The sequence below is a fragment of the Lepidochelys kempii genome, chromosome 13 (genome assembly GCF_965140285.1).
Source record: "Lepidochelys kempii isolate rLepKem1 chromosome 13, rLepKem1.hap1, whole genome shotgun sequence".
Classification (NCBI taxonomy): Eukaryota; Metazoa; Chordata; order Testudines; family Cheloniidae; genus Lepidochelys; species Lepidochelys kempii.
Window position 1 is genome coordinate 25,933,083 of NC_136392.1, and position 16,608 is coordinate 25,949,690.

At 50.0% G+C, this 16,608-nt stretch overlaps 1 protein-coding gene across 2 annotated transcripts; it reads right to left on the reverse strand.

The window, feature by feature from the left end:
* Positions 1-837: 837 nt before the first annotated feature.
* Positions 838-14,327, reverse strand: TGIF2 (TGFB induced factor homeobox 2). Of its 2 annotated transcripts, none has more exons than XM_073309847.2 (3): positions 13,879-14,327; positions 10,897-11,135; positions 838-3,852 (listed from the first exon to the last, which is right to left on the reverse strand). In XM_073309847.2, exons 1-3 carry the CDS (start codon positions 13,895-13,897, stop codon positions 3,262-3,264), a joined length of 849 nt encoding a protein of 282 aa, XP_073165948.1. In that variant the 5' UTR covers positions 13,898-14,327; the 3' UTR covers positions 838-3,261. The 2 variants fall into 2 exon arrangements, with proteins under 2 accessions (XP_073165948.1, XP_073165947.1); XM_073309846.2 differs by lacking the exon at positions 13,879-14,327 and adding an exon at positions 13,039-13,229.
* Between the last annotated feature and the right edge of the window lie 2,281 nt (positions 14,328-16,608).

The following is a 16,608-nucleotide window of genomic DNA, read 5'->3' on the forward strand; positions in this document are numbered from 1 at the left end:
GCCAAGGGCCTGGGGGCGGGCGCGGTCTGCCAGCTTTAGCTATGAGAGCGGACACAGCCACAGGCGAGCAAGCTAATCACTTTGGCTCCTACTTCAGCAATGGAGGCAACAGGTTTCTACCAGGCTTACCAAGAGCAAGACGGGCCCCCTGCCAGACCTTTTCCCACCATGGCAATGAGGCCAGGAAAGAAGCCAGCTCACCTCCCAGGAGAAGCATGCAGGCCTGGCAGTTAGAATGGTGCAAATTCAGGACATTTGATATGGAAGACAGAGGATAATATGGACCAATGCCCATTTTATTAGGTTACTTTTCAGATCTGAGCTGCATTTTAACCCTGAATCCTGCTTGTTAAAGTTGCAGCAGTTCAGCACAAGATTTTGAATCACCTGGCCTACCCTTAGCCCTGATTTATAAATACTGGATTTAATAAGCGGCTAGAAACCTAGAAAACAAGACACAGCACACCCATTATGTATTTTTTTTTTAAAAAAAACCACCTTTATTTAACAAGAAAACCCAAAAAGTTATTTACAGTAGTTTTTTGCTCCATAAATTTCATTCAGAGGATTCTTCCCTCCCCTTTGTTGCTTCAATCTCCACAAACATCCAAGCCCAACCAGGAGGGGCTTCACCATCAAGATGCCAAACAGGATACCGCTGTGTGGTGCCCATGCTGGATGGAGCAGTGCATTATGGGAATTGCAGTTCTCTTCCCCCCCCCCCCCCGCCCCCCTTCTATTATATACACCAGCCCCAATGCTTCTCAGCCCAGTCCCAGGAAGTTTGATCCTCTAGAATGGGGCAGAGAGGAAGGAAAACAAGAAGGTGAGAACTCTCCACCCCCCCCCCCCCCCCAAGAAGCCAATGGTAAAGCCTTTCCCTTCTAGGATGGCCAGGAGATTGTGAGCAAAGCAAGGTTCGCATCCTCCATCCAGGAACAGATGGGACGGGCACGGGGGGAAAGAAGGGGGAAAGAGTAGAAGAGAGAGAGAGAAAAAAAAAAAGCCTAAATTGATCACTTTTGTTCCTAAAAAAACAAAAAACAAAAAAAACCAACCCCCAACACCACACAGCTCTGCAGGGAACATCACTATGAATAGAAACCCAGGCTGGGCAGCTGCCTGGAGCACTGCAGCATTACCTCCTCTGGGAAAGGAATCTGTCAGGACAGAGTCAGGGTGCTTTCCCTGCCCTGCACCACGTGTGGTCCTTTGTACCAGCACACAGTGGGCGTGAGACACTAATCAAACCAGAATGGGAACATCTTATACCCACTGTTAAGGACCGCACACACGGTGTAGGGTAACAGGAAGTCAGATCTCTTGACTTATCTACAGGACATGGGAAGGGATTTCTCCCAACTGCTACAAGTTGCATTGCTCCTTCTCATGGCCCCATTTTGGTCTAAGCAAAAGGTTATTTAAAAAGATGTGTGTGGGGGGGGAATTCCCTGATAAGTCACCACTTTTCCCTTTATCGCCCCAAATCCCACAATGTACTGCTCTCCTTCCACTGCCCACAAGTTCCCATCTGCATGAGCATCAGGCACGGATGCCAGTCGTATCCTGCTGACATTAACATCACTATTCATGCAACATAATAATTAGGCTAACAACCTAGGATTAGTGTTTCTCAAGATAGATATATAGGTACGTATATATCGCTATTTAACTTACATTTACAGTGAAACAGCAATATTAAACACGGGGATGTTCATTCAACCCATGTTGTTCCCATTTCTGCAGGCTCCAAGAGTTACAATTCAAATGAAAGGTGCATGGCCTGTAACTCACAGCTATTTGGATTCATAACTGCTCCACGTGCAGGTTGTGGCCCACCCCACCCCACCCCACCCCCTATACTCCCGTTGGCAACTGCAACTATTCACAGGGCTACGTAGGTTTTTTGTTTTGCTTTTGTGGTTGTGGCCACAGAAGAGATTGCAGGCTCAAAGCGCACGAGAGACCCTGCTCTGCGCAACAAGCCAGCTGGCCACGGGAGGTCACCATTGCTTCACCAGTATGGAGGGAACTACATTCAGCACGATGAAAGCGATTTCCAACCTGCACGTAGGCAGTTTGTTGTTAGTACATCACTAGCTTCACCAAGACTCTGCTTTCCAGGGAATGCCTCATGCAGGCTGCAAATGTTACAACAGCAAGAGAACAAGCAGGCAGTCCACGCCCACAAAGATTCCCTCTTCTGCTGGAAAGAGGGTATTTATAAAAGAAAAAAAAAGTACAAGTTATTTCACAGTCAAGATCAATCTCCAACCCCATTCAAATGCCCTTTCCTCTGCTCTTGGTCGGTATCCTCCCAGGACATCAGTACATTCCTGTCTTCCTCCCATGATAGGAAGTGCACATCTTCAGCAGGAACGCACGAGAAACGGTGAAGTGTTTCCCAAAGGAAAAAGAGTCAATCAAGAAATGTTTTCAGCATATAAGATTGCTGAACAGCACCTCAGAGATTTTACTGGCAACAACAACATTAGGGGTTTTTGTTTGTTTCAATGGAAAAAAAAAAAAAAGCCACAGATTTAAGTTTTCCAGTTACTTTGATCTTTGCCTTTCCACAGGCTCTCCAGGGCTGCTCAAGGCTCTGTGACTAAACTCTCCGTTCACAAAATATATACAAGGCAGAAACAAAGAAGTGGGCCAGAGAAGTTTAGGGGAAAGTCTTTTCCTCCTGGGTGTTCAAAACCCAGATGGTTTCTCTCCCCTTTAGATGTAGTTTTGGCTGGACACTTCGTCTGTTTTTCTCCCATAAAGTCAGCAGGTTTTACACAGCAAAATAGTCATCTAGTAAGAGGTCAGCCAGCTACAAAGCTCTCGCTCCACATCAGCCACTAAGATCCTTCCAAGGAGCCAGGCCTCCCTCCTTTAGGCACCTGAAGAGAGGTGATGTCACCAGCATGATATAAGAAACCCAGGGTGGAATCAAAGGTGCAAGGGATGCTTGACAGCTTCCGAACACCGTGACAATGAGAAGGGTCATGTGTCCCCCCAGATGAAGATACTGCAGTCCACAAGGGCTGCTTTGCGGAGGTCCGAATGCCGTCAGGCTCCTTGGGTTCCCTCCTGGTGGGAGAAGGACGTATAATGTCTGGGATGAGGATCTTCACTGCTGAGAAAAACAATAGGGGGAAAAAACAAAACAAAACAAAAAAAACACACCTTCAGCCGGCAGAGGCCAAACCCGACAGAACCCTAGAAGACAGGAAGGGTGGGCAGACCCAGCTGGAGCCAGCACAGAGCAGGTTACTTGGAGACTGGGGCAGCCTGGGGCTCCGTGTGCCATAACGGGGGCAGCTGCCCATTCTGCCGCTGCGATTCCAGCTCAGCCGCCTTCTGCAGAGCCACCTCCACCAGCAGCTGGAAGCTGCTGAAGTCCTCTCCGAAGAGCTCGGGCGGCGTGGGGGGCGGGGTGTTAAAGAGTCCGCTGGTGGGGCTGGCCGCGTCCGTCCTGGCCAGCAGCGCCATGGTGCTGCTTGTGCTCAGCTGAGGCTTGGGGTGGAGGTCCGGCTCCGTCCTGGGGAAGGGAGCCTGCTTCTCCTGCTCAGCCCCATGGGAGCTCACCACTGTCAGGCTGCTGGCCAGCGGCTGCGTGGAGGAGCAGATCACCTGCGGGCAGACAGACATGGACATCACCTTGGGGGTGGTGGCAGCCGTAGCAGGAGCCACAGGAGGCATCACCGGCCCCCCAGAGCCTGTGGCAGCCCCACGGGGCAGGGCCACGTCTGCGGTCTTGCCCCCTCGGCGAGAGATGGTGAACTGGTTGGGGTCCTTGCCGTCCTTGCGCAGCATGTCGGGGAGGAGCCGTCGCCGGGCATTGATGAACCAGTTACAGATCTGGGGAGACAAAACACAGCTCAGTCAGGTCGTCTGACAGTGCAGTCCTGCGGGTGAGAGGCCAAGGCACCACGGAGCCAGGCAGGACAAGAACGCCTCTTTGCGGAGGGAAAGAGAACAGCCATGACAGGGATGTGGCTGCCCTCCGGCCAGAGCCATGACACCTCCCTATCCTTCACTTCCCCCAACTCAAGCAGAGAGGTGTAAACTTCCCTTCAGCACTACCCTCAGGGAGGGCAGGCTGAGCTGCTGCCATCTGCCCTCCTTCCCTTCGAGTTGCTGATGGCCCAGGCAGGTCTGAGGTGGAGCCAGCGCTCCAGGGGGCCCAGGCTGCTCAGGGGAGCTGATTCACCTGTTTCCTGGCCAGCATAGCCCACTTTGGGGCCTGGGCCAGCTCCGTGCACAGCTGGCCTAGCAGATGGGAGGCTGTGCCTCTTTGTGCTGTTACTCTGCTGCCTCAGGGGCAGGGATTTAGGGTTCCCCCCCACAAAGACCATGTTACACTCTGGCTCATGGCAAAACTTTGATACAGGCTGAGCTGCAGACTAACCTCCGTCAATAACTCTACAGCAGCGATTCAGGACACGGTTATAACACTTGTAGCCCTGCCTCAGACAAAGCTAGAGCCCTGCTGACAAGAATGGTTCAGGATGGCTGCAGCTAACATGGCTCTGAGCCCACTGTGGGGAGAGGCTCAAGGGTCCAGTCCTGCTCCCAAAGCCAATGAGAGCTTTGCCATCCATGCCAATTGGCCCTTAGCAAACCATGTCATTCTGAAACCTGTAAGAACAAAGGTCATTTGAACCATTCTGGGAGAACCACTCACTGCAGTAATCAGATTGCACAAGTTTTCCTGTATGTCCCTCTTCAAAATAAGCAGGAGGAGGGGGGCAGTAAGGTCCAACTGGTTTGGCCCAAAAGACCAGCTGTGTCCTTGTCACCTGAACACGTCTCCTACTCTGACATACTACCCAGTCAACCCAGGGCAAAGCTGAAAGGGAGTCTTCCAAGACGCCTAACATGCTTTCCCTTGCTCCAGATCTGATCAGAAGGATGGATAGGAAGTAGAGGATGCAGCATTTGTACATGGCCAACTCCTGCCATAAGACTCACTCTAGCTCAATGGGCCCATACATCCCAGATCCGGAGACAGATTTCCCTCATGTAATGCAAGGACTTTGTTAAACAAACACAGGCAGATTAGTGTAACATTCTTGCCCGCCTGGATGCAGGTCAGCAACACTCAGGCATGGAAGAGACACTCCTCCACATGACTGCTGTTAGGGCAATCACAATCCAAGACTCGCCTGCTAATACAATGTTGACAATGTGGCTTTTAACAGTTATAAAGCTTTAACTTTTTCAATCTCAATGTCGACAATCAATGAATAATTGTCTCCCCCCCATATTTCCCATCGTTGTGAAGATTTAAATAGATCAGAGTTCTTAAAAACAAACCGATATTATCATATTACCATATTACCATAAAACTTGAATTCTGGCAAGTCTATTTATACGATGCCTTTCATCCCAGCACACTTCTCAAAATGTATATATGTAGGAATCATTTCACACGGACCACTGAAATATGGCCATCTCTGGGGTGAAGTGCAGAGGCTGTTAACTGTGCATAGCAACTCTACAGCTAAGAAGAAGTAGTAAGGATTTGTTTGCTATTTAGGGTTTCCATTTCTTTACAGAAAGATGGCCCTTTCCACCCTTGATCTAATTAATACTACAGTGCACTATAAAAGTGGTACTAACATATTAGCATTTATTTTGCCAACCAGCAGAATTATGGTCAAACTCTCAAAGGAGCATTCAAAAATATGTGCACTAACTGAGCAAGGCTCATGGGTAGATGTTTGCAAGCCCCTTGGAAATGCAGCTGCCATTTATTCAATTTGCTCTGCAATGTATATCAAGATCTAAAACAATAAAAAGCTAGATGAAAATCACTGTGTTCTACATAGAAAGCAATTAGAAGAGTATGAAGCAAAATGACTGATCTCTTCCGAATCAACAGCTGTGCAAAATATACCGCCAAGGACAAAAAAGTTACTGCAACTTGGATCACTATTATCAAGAGCTCTGTTTTTTTGTGACTTTCAGACAATAGTTTGCATCTGACACTTTTACAAAAGTCACTATTTCATGCCACACAGGCCCTAATCTTGCAAGCTGTGTGAGAGCTCTCTCTGAAGTTCTGCATGTGGAAGGCTTCAAGGATCAGACAATGTCTCTAGATTCTAGTCTGATTTTCTTAAAGGGGCACTGTCACAAAAATCATAGGCCCCATCCTATCCTGTGCTCCCACTTAAGTCATAGCAGGACTGGGACCCATCATTTAACACCCACACTTCTTAAAGGCTATAAGCAATGATGTAGAGTATTCAACAGAAAAAGCCTTTAAATAAAAAAATACCAAAAACCTATTGACTTTGTACCATTCATCTTGTTTGTTTTCCTTTATACATATAACTCAGTGTGGATAGCACAACTAGAGAGGGGAGTTTTCTCTCTGCTTTACCAGGATAATTGCAGGCAACAGATTAGGGCCAGATCCTCAGCTGACGTAAATCTACAGCACTCTTCTGAGATCACTGGGGCTCTGCTAAGTAACAGCAGCTGAGGATCTGACCCCTAACAAGGTAATTAGAGTGGTTATGTTCGGTTTCTAGTCAGCTGCCCTCTGTGTGTTGGACACTGGCACTAGGTTGTGGTGTGCCTGGATTCACACCATACAGCAGTGGTCCCCAACCTTTCTAGTGGGAATAGCACATTGGTATTCCCAGAAGACTGTGGCGGGTGCCAAAATGCCGCAGCCAATTAAGATGCATCACCTCTGAAATGCCACCGGGGGGGTTCTCTGGCAGCCACACTTGGCAGCGGGGTGTCCTGCAGGTGCACAAAAATGCCCGGCGGACAGCGCTTTGGGGACCCCTGCCATACAGCATGGCTTGGATTAGACAAAACACACTTCAAGCAAGCATTAGTATCCAGTAGGTTTTGTAACTAACCAGCTAACGCAGGGACCAACCTTAACTACCCCGTTCCCCTTTAAAGGGTAACCCCCAGCTTATTTTTAAGTAAGGCCAGTGGTTTCCCTAGCACCAGTTCTTTTGCTATTCACCATTACAGCACACAGAGAGGTGGGAGCTTGGCAATCACTGACGGTTTCAGCACTTCACACTACTGGCCCCAGACAAGCCAAAAGCAAGAGCTCCCACTGAGGTCCCTGGGAGTTACAAGTGCTCAGTACCTCTCAGAATCAGGCCCCATTATGGATGGCTGGGGTGTGTGTACACACACACACTTCTATGGAGTAGGCCTGTTGGGTTCCTCTAGATTTGTTTGTTTGTTTGGGGGATGGGTAAGGAAGGAGCCGGTGGGGGGTGTTAAGTCAATTTCAAACTCACAGGCAACAAAGCTTTTGTTGAATCTGCAGGTTTCCTGGGACCAGGCACAAGAGTCTTATCTACTTTGCAAAAAGTTGAGATACATGGCTTCCTGGTTTCCCTGGAGACCGAGCACTGCTGCTCTCACATTCCTTGTCTGCCAGCCACTGGCCCCCTGCTCTGAGAGATGGTGGACAGAAATATATAATCACATGCACTGGACTGGGTGGTGGCTGGTACTTAACCCGATTTTTAAGAGACTCTAAGAGCCTGGGCGACTGGCAGCGGTTCAAATGGAAATGTCAAGTCTGAACCTCCAATGCCACCTCTGGGGTGCATTCAGGGCTTAGTACATTTCGTTTTCTCTGTGATTGCAAAGAGAGAGGTTTGCTCAGATCCTCCCCACACCCTGAGTCACTGCCATCACACCACGATGTGACGGGTGCTACCTCAGAGCTCCCCCCGCCATGGAAGGCTGGGGGAAGAAGAGCCACTGGAAGTGACAATGTTAGTACACAAGGCACTGCTTTGGGGCACTTATGCACTATTTGATACCCTTTGTATTATTATTATGCCTACATCCCAAACTTATCATCAACTTTGTCTGCACCAGATAATGGATAGCCACTGGCCCAAGCACCACTGAGCCAGCTCCATAGCTCTCTAGCATCACCAGAGCAGCTGCAGCGTTCCCAAAATGAAAGGGAAGACAAGTTTAGAGAGAGTCACATGCTGAGTGTATGTCTGCCCTGCTGCGGGGGGGTGGGTCAGTCAGCCGTAACAAAATACACGGCCAGATTGTCCAAGTGTTGTGCAGAAGCTGCCTACACAATTATCACAAGTGCATGTGCAAAGCAAGTCACTGTGCACATCCAAATGTACAGTTAGGACATCCAGTCACGTGACCGTGCCCTGAAATTAGGTGATAACTGGCACCTGGTTTATTTGAAAAATCTGGCCTTTCAGTTTTTAAATAAGAATAAAAAACAACCAACAACAACAAAAATCACCTTTCAGACTTGAGAACCTTGAACTTCTAGGTTCTGTTCGCCAGCAAGTTGTAAGTGAGACAGAAAACAAATAATGACAGGTTTCAGAGTAACAGCCATGTTAGTCTGTATTCGCAAAAAGAAAAGGAGGACTTGTGGCACCTTAGAGACTAACCAATGTATTTGAGCATAAGCTTTCGTGAGCCACAGCTCACTTGCATCCGATGAAGTGGGGCTGTGGCTCACGAAAGCTTATGCTCAAATAAATTGGTTAGTCTCTAAGGTGCCACAAGTCCTCCTTTTCTTTCTTAAAACAAATAATATTAGCCGAGTCTTTATAGGAACAGCAGCAAGACAGAGCTTAACAGCATAATCTTGGCTTCTGATCTTCCACTTCGGCAGGGTCAGGCCTTATCGGCAAGTAGCTGGGAGACATGGAAGGAAGACCAGAGCACTACAGAAGGAGTGGGGGCTATTTGGCAGGTGGCACTTTTCCTCTAAGCCAGCACCAGTACACTGGCTCCAAGGAGCCCTATGCTACTGGAGATGCCATCTTCAAAATACTCTGCAAAAATCACAGTTAATCATCACTTGCTGCCATGAAGGATCCCCAGCGCTTTTCACCAGAGTTGGGATATTGAAGGCCAGCACACTGGCCAGATTCCTGGTGGGGGACTTACACTCTGTCCACATTACAAGGAAAACCCCCATCACCATCCTTTGGTTTCTTCTCTCTTTGTCCTACAGGGTTGGGGTGGGGGGGTGGCGTGGCTGGAGGGAGGACCTAGCAGTACAACTCCTGCTGTGATCAAGAGTATTCTCCACACAACGGGAGGGGTATGACTAGGACCGCACCATTCGCGAGGGGAGGGGTGTTCCCCAGCATAATTGGGGTATAGGCAGCTTCGCATGTCAGAATGTCCTGTAGTCTGCTGCTCATCCTGCAGCACAGGTAAGGGAAGGGGGGGGGAAGAACCTGCGTCCACCACTGGTTGTAGCACAGGCCAGCCTCTCTGGGCCTGGCATACGGAAGCTGCAGCCAGCTCAGCCTCTGCCCCAACAGAGTGATCCTGCTGAGCCGGGTGCTGTCAGGACATCTCTAGAGAGGCCAAACTGACAGGGCTGGAGTGGGCACATCCCACAATCTAGCAGCACTCAAACTCACCTTGCAGAATGCCCCCTCCCCACCCCCACCGGTAGGGATATGGTTTGCCACAGAACGCACAAATCAAGACTTCCAGGGGGCAAGAAGAGGGAAGTCTCTCAGAGCATCACAGTCCAGAGAATACTCATGATGCTGGGACATGTCCGAGCTGGAGTTCCACGGCAAGAAAAGGAAAGTGTGGGGCGAAAGAGCCCCACAGAGACAGGTCAGCCCTGAATGTGCTTAAATATCACCCAGCAATGGGCTTTAGCTCTGTTGGATCACAGGATTGGGGCCCCTCCCCATCTACAGCCCCATCCCATTTAAGTTTGGGGGCTGGCAGCTAGCATGCCTTAGCTGATCTCAATTGCCATCATACCACACAGGGAGACAGGGAACAGGGAGGGACCCAGTCAAACCCAGCACCTTGAACTGCACCCCAAGATGGCTAAGAAATCAGTGCTGAGTGCAGAAGAGGCATTAATGCCCCAGCCTCCTCCTGCACTAGCCAACATTTGCCTTCAGATGTGCCTCATGTGAATCACTCTGCAGTGACCCTGCGGGAGTGACCAAGGCATGGGTCCCCCTGGCACAGCCCACATTCAAAAAGAGGCATCGTAATCTTCCAGCCTTGCACAGATGGATGGAGAATTGCTCTGGGATGCTGCTGCTCCCCATGCCAGCTTCCCCAGACTAGGTTACTGGGACGAAACCATCACACTCATTCTGATATCCGAGTCTCTGGAGTAGCACTCTGCCCACAGTAACTCCCCAGCTGTGCTGCACCCTCTTCTAATGCAGTGGGTTCAGATTCAGACCAGGTGTGAGTGGGGGTCACTGCACAACCCTCCAGTGGAGCTGCTGCTGCAACTAAAGTCTAATCACATTTCACCTGTCTCCTCTAGTAAATCCAGCAATTTTTCAAAGGCACTATTTGATAGGAGTACAGGTAGCAGCATCTGCCCTTTAACTTAGCACTCATGAGAGCAATAGTCCAGTAGCACTCACTAGAAAAACCTTATAAACAAATAGGAATAAGACCCCAAGGCAATTTTTGTAAGAGTAGAGGTTACACCCTGTCCAAAAGGCCAACCCCGCCCCCCTTACAGTTTTGCATTGTGGTTGCACTCCACTGCCACAGAACTGGGCAGCAGGTGTTGGGGTTATGGATCACTCTGGGGTCTTTCAGGAGGAAAGGTGCTGTACATGTAAAAATAGCTTTGCTGCTTAACCTCTCTGCCTCAGTTTACTGCCGTAAAATGCCCCCCCCCCCCCCAATACCTACAACCTGTCTCACGGGAGTGGTGCCACGTTTAAAGCATTAGAGTACGCAATGCTCTTGGAGATCTTCAAACGAGTTCTCCTTGCACAATACAAATGCAAAGCACTTTTCTGCCAAATACTTTTAGGCAGGGCCAGGTCCCAACCCCCATGTGCCATGCATTTAAACCCCCTCCGGTCACCAGAAATACATCCTCTTGGGGGGATAGGAAAGGTTGAGAGAAGCTCTCACCTGCAGCACAGAGAGGTTGGTCTGTCCAGACAGACTGAGTTTCTCTTGCTCAGATGGATATGCATTGAACCTATGCTCATACAGCCAGTCTCGGAGGATCTTCACCGATTCCTTCGGGAGGTTCCCCCTTCTTTTCCTCTTATTCGACTGCAAGAGGTCCAGAGAGGCAGTCCCATCATCTTCTCCGAGGTCACTGTCTGACATGGTGGAGCTGCCTGCAGACCGCTCCTGGTTAAAGCCTAGCAGAGGGAAAACAAAACAAGGCACAGGTTATGCCGCATTCCATTTTGTGACTGGCCTGATGCAAAGGGGTTAAATTAACAAGCAGTCCCTCAGCTGAGCCCTGTTTTGGGCAGAATCCCAACCTTGAGAGTGGCTCAAAGATCAAGATGAAGCCATCATGTTCAATCTAGTCCCATGCAGACCCCAAACAGCAACTCAAAGGCACTGCACCTCCATCTCCTCCTTTAGAGGGGTTTATTGCCTTGTATTCCCCACAGTAACTGGTTCACATTTATAATATAACCCCCTTAGAGGCCAAAATGTGAAATAAACAGAAGTTACAGGGTGCTCTGTACAACAGACCATTTGTTCAGAAGCCTAACATTAGTCCCCAAGGCCCTGATCCTGCAGATTTCACGTGCTTCAAGCTAAGCATGGGCTTAACACTCCCATTCCCCTGGAACAACTCAGTGTATTAAGGAGTTAAGCACACCTGTAAACTTTTGCAGGATCAGGGCCCAGCACTGGCCGCTTTAAGAAAACAACACAAAGCCAACCATGCATTATGAGTGTCTGGACTCCAAGGAATGTGCCAAACTTGTGTTAGTCAGCCTCACAATTCAAAGTTGTGACAGCAGTTAGAAGAAATACCCTTTGATCTTGCATATAATTCGAGGTAAGACTTTGAATATAAATCTAAACCCCTCTGCCTACCCTGCAAAGTGTTTACAGAAGCCCATTGTCACCCCCTGAGCGTGTTAGCCCTCGGCAGAGCGCAGACATGAGAACGCTCAAAGTCATTTCTTGGTTTGCTTTAAACAAAAAAAAGTCTCCAAGCTCATTTGCTACTCTCCCTCCCCCGTGCAGCTGCAGACATCTTCCTTAATTGATACACAACCCAATGGGCAAAATTCAAACTGCCCTAAGGTTGATTCCTCCAGTTAGCTCATTACCCTTCCCGGCCATGTGGCAGAGTTGGTCTGGAGATGGCATTCAAAACCGCGGCGCTGCTCTCTGCTCCCCAACACGCACGCACACCACAAAGCAGATTCAAGTCCACTGCCATGCAAGCCCCTTCCTCCCTTCAAGAGGAGAAAATGGCAAAGCTGTCTCCCTAATTGGAAAAGCAAATGGATCCCTGGCCGGCTCCTGCCTGCAGCCCTGAGTGGCCCAGGGACCACGGGGAGCTGCTGGCTACGTGAGAGACAGAGAGGCCCTCTGCTGTGCTCCGCTTCAAGGCGCTCTGTAACTGAGCCGGGATGGAGGAGGGTCTGCTGGTTCCCTTTGGCCCTGAGCTGCCCCGGGGAAGCGCGACCCAGCCCGAGGAGAAATCCAAAACACCCAGGGGGGCGGGGGGTTAATCGCAGTAGCAGATTTAAAACACGCTGGTTTGATCTAAGTTCTGCCCAGCCCCTCCACATGCAAAACCCCAAACACTCTGCAAAGCCGGGTTTCCAAAAGTCCAACATCTTCTCCAGCCAGCGGCCGCGCCCCCGCACAAAGGGAGTGCGAGTGGACACACCAGCCCGGGCAGCTCTCGACCGGCGAGACCCTTCAGACCCCCCCGCCCCCGAAACTTCTCTCCTCCGCTTGGATTCAAAAGAAAGAGACACACACAAAAAGGAGAAATCACGTGTCCCAAGTAAAGTTCCCCCTCTGGGTAAGAGACCAAAAAAAGCAGCCAAAGCAAAATCAAATCCCCCTTTTTCTTCAAAACCTGAGTTTATAAACGAACCCCCAGCTCTGGGTGCGGGGAGGGGGCTGGCTAGTTTGGAAAGTTGCGGGTTGAATCCGGGTGCAAGGCGGGGGGCGGGGAATTCCCCCTTTCTTTAAATCCCTGCCTCTCTCTCACACACACACACACACACACAAAACAAACTGGGACTCCATGTTTTCTGCCTGTTACATCTGCGATCTTACCCCCAGACCTCCTCTTTCTCCTCGGCCCTTCCATGGCATGGGGAGGGGCTCCCCCGGGTCCAGCTGCACCCCTCCCTCGGTAAAAAAAAAGGGGGGGATTCCCCCCCAAAAAACCAAAAAAACACGCCCAGAGGGGAGCAGAGCTCGGAGGGCGAGGCAGAGAGACACGGAGAAAGTTTCTCTGTCTCTTTCCCGGAGTGACAGATGCCTAGACAGAGTTCTCTTTGTTCCAAAAGAAACAGGAACTTGCGCGGTTTCCCCCCCCCCCACACCACCACCTAACCTCCACCCCCCCTTTCTCCAACACCCCCCCAGCTGTCACTTTACAAGCTCAGCAAACAACAAAAATTCCCCGCAAACATGGATTGCTGAGTTAAGACGGGGCTGGGGCGAGAGATTTGGAGATCCAGAGGGGATAAAAAATCCGCAAAGAGGAAAAAATACCCTGGTGGTTTTTTTTCCTGGAAGGGGGGGTGGTGGTGTGCAAGAGGATCATTCATTCGGGGGAAAGCAAGGCAGGGGGAGGCATGCGGTCGGGTTTGCTCGTCCTCCTGAAATGTTGCAAGAAGTGTGATCAAACAAAAGATTCCTCCCCCCTCCCCGCTCTCCATAGTTCAGTGCTTTGAAGGTATTTTTCCCCTCCTCTCCCCCCAGTGCCTTTTCTTTTCAGGGCGATGCAGGAGTTTCTGCAGAGTTTGGTGGCTTCCTCCAAACCACGAGGATGGGGGGGGGGGTTGCTGCCCCCCCCCCCCGGCAACCAGTACATGGGAGCCGGATGGGCAAGCCACGCTTCGCCAAGCACAAAGTTTTCCCGAAAGACACTCAACTTCCCAGACTTACTTTTCCTCGTCGGTTTCATGTCCCCGCCCGGGTTCAGTCCAGCTCTGGGCCGGAGGGGAGTCCGCGCAGCTGATGGGTGCTCCTGGCTCGGGGAGGAGAGTTGCCCCCCTCTCCCTTTGTGTAGCCTGCGGAGGCTTTTAAAGAGGAGGGGTCTGGGGCTGTTGGTTGGGTCTTTAATACCTGACACGCTGCCTGACAGCTCCGGCTGGAAGCCACCTCTGGGGCTTGACGTCAGATCCCCCCTTCCCAGGGCTGGTTCACAGTTTTAGGGGCAGCAAAGCAACCGCAGGCAGTTCGCCCCCCATGAGATCTGAAATGTGGGGGAGGGGAGAGGAGGAAGGGTGGGTGGTACACGGCAGAGAATCTCCTCCTCCCCTCTCTCTGGAGAATGCAGAGGGCAAGTTGCCTCCTCTAGCCTGTCAGAGAGGAACCACCAGCCCACTCGTGTAGCCGCTGCTGCCCAAGCCTCGGTGCAGAACATTATACAGATAAAACCCAGCAGAAGAGCAGTGTAAGCACACGAGGTCTGATTGTTAGCGGGCGCCTGCGAATCCGGACTAACTGCACTGGAGCCAACCCATGTAAACGAGCTTGAGAGGAGGAGCTCACAAGGTTCCGATAATACCTGTGTTTTTGGTGCTTAGTTTATGCAAATCGTGGGCAATTTTCAAGCTGTATATATTGGGTTGTTTTTAATGGAAAACATTTCTTCCCAAAGCATGCTCCAAACTTTTCAACCCAGATTTTCCTCCCATCACTTCTCGGTTGGGAGGAGGCGGTCTCCTTCAGGCCCTGATTCAGGAATGCACATGCTTCATTTTAAGCCCCACAGCAGTCCCCCTGACTTCAAGACCATTACCCGTGTGCTTAAAATGAAGCCCATGCATAACTGTTTGCAGCAGCAAGGCATTTAAAGCAGGAGAAGCTGACAGCAGCAAAACTGCATCACACAGCTTCCTTCATCTCTAGGCCTATGAAGGCCCCAACCTGCAAGGGAATCCATGCGACTCTTTTGATGTCACTGGGGAGCTGGGTGGAGCAGCAGGTTGCTGTGTTTCAGGAGTAAGGCCTAACTTCTCAACAACAAATTCAGGGACAGAATCTTGCAAAAGAAAGTTGAGTAAAATCTCTCTCTGTAAAAACAGACCTTTTTATTTAACTGAATAGTAAAAACCTGGCCTTCGGGGGTTAGCTTTGTCACTTTATATCCATTAACATGGAAAATCAGAGCTCTGTGTACATCCCTGGATTGCATTAAAATTAAAGGACTTTTGAAAAGAAAGACCAGTGGCAGGGAGTCATTAGCAAAGCTGGGGTGGAGATGATTTTCTTTTTGTAAAGACTCAAGAGTAGGCACTTGTTAGCCATGGATGTTTGACAGGATTATGGAATGGAATGTGGATATGAGACCTTTGGATCTCACTTCGGCCGGAGATCTGTGACAGCCATCACGGGACCTGCAATGCCCACATTCTCTCCCTGGCCCAGGAGGAGGTGGGTAGGACGGGCGAGCTTTGGTGTTGCACTCCGATGGGGATGGCGTGGAGGGGCTGATTCATTCTAGTTATGCTGTCCCTGGGTTATTTGATTTGTTACTGGGATAAATGATGAGTCTGTTTAATTACTGCGATATTTTTAAAAGATTATCAAGGGCCCCCAGAGTATTGAATGGGCATTCTCTTATGGTAGCTTAATAAAAAAATAAATAGAGACCCAAAGGTAAAGCGATCACTGCAAGTTTTGCTATGCCTTGCGACAGCAGTCAGATTAAGGCCATATCTACACTTAAAACGCTACAGTGGCCCCGCTGCAGCTGTGTTGCTGAAGCACCTCAGTGTAGACACTTACTACAGCGATGGCGGGGGTGGAGGGGTGTCTCTCGTCGGTGTCGTTAACCCACCTCCCGAAGATATCGACTGAAGAATTCTTCCGTTGACCTAGTCCTGTCTGTACCATGGTTAGGTCGGTTTAATTGCATCTCACAGGGGTGTGGATTTTTCACACACCTGAGAGACGTAGCTCTGCCAGTGTAACTCTCCAGTGTAGAGCAGCCCAAAGGAAGACGTATGTTTTGACAGGCTACACACATGGATCGTCATAACCTCATCTACCAAGATACAAGACCATCTCCACACAATACTATTCTGCTATGCAAGCAGAAGTTCTCCTTTAGCCTAGGGCCCAGATCTTCGGGTCAGGCGCCTAACTCCCATTGTGCCTATATACCTTTGAGGATCTGGGCCTAAATTGCTTGTACCCTTTGAACCAGGAGGCCTGGGATTCTATCCCTGCTCTTGTACTAGGTGTCCAGTGGCCAGCATAGCAACTATGTTGAAGTCCTGGATGGTCAGAGGTTTTGTTACATTATCATTTGCCACCTTCCTGCCACTCAGCAAAAAAGAGAACCAGCGATGGTCTGAGTTCCCTGCATGGTACACCCACTGGGACATCTCAGAACTGTAGCGGGCTGTTTAGAGCTCAATTTAGATTGAGGGGGCTGACCACAGCAGCAGCAGCGTGAGACTGACCTCAGTGGTTTGGGGCCTAATGCTGCACAATGTTGCTCCCCTCCGTCTGTGGCGCTCAACACCTGGCAGGATCGGGCTTGTTAGGGAAAGAGTAAAAATGGACAAGCCGTAAACTTGCAGCTGTTTCTGAAGGTCTGGTTCAAAGCTTGTTCAGGGCAGCAGCTCATGTAAAGCCAACCCTGCACTTTTGAGGACAGTGGGG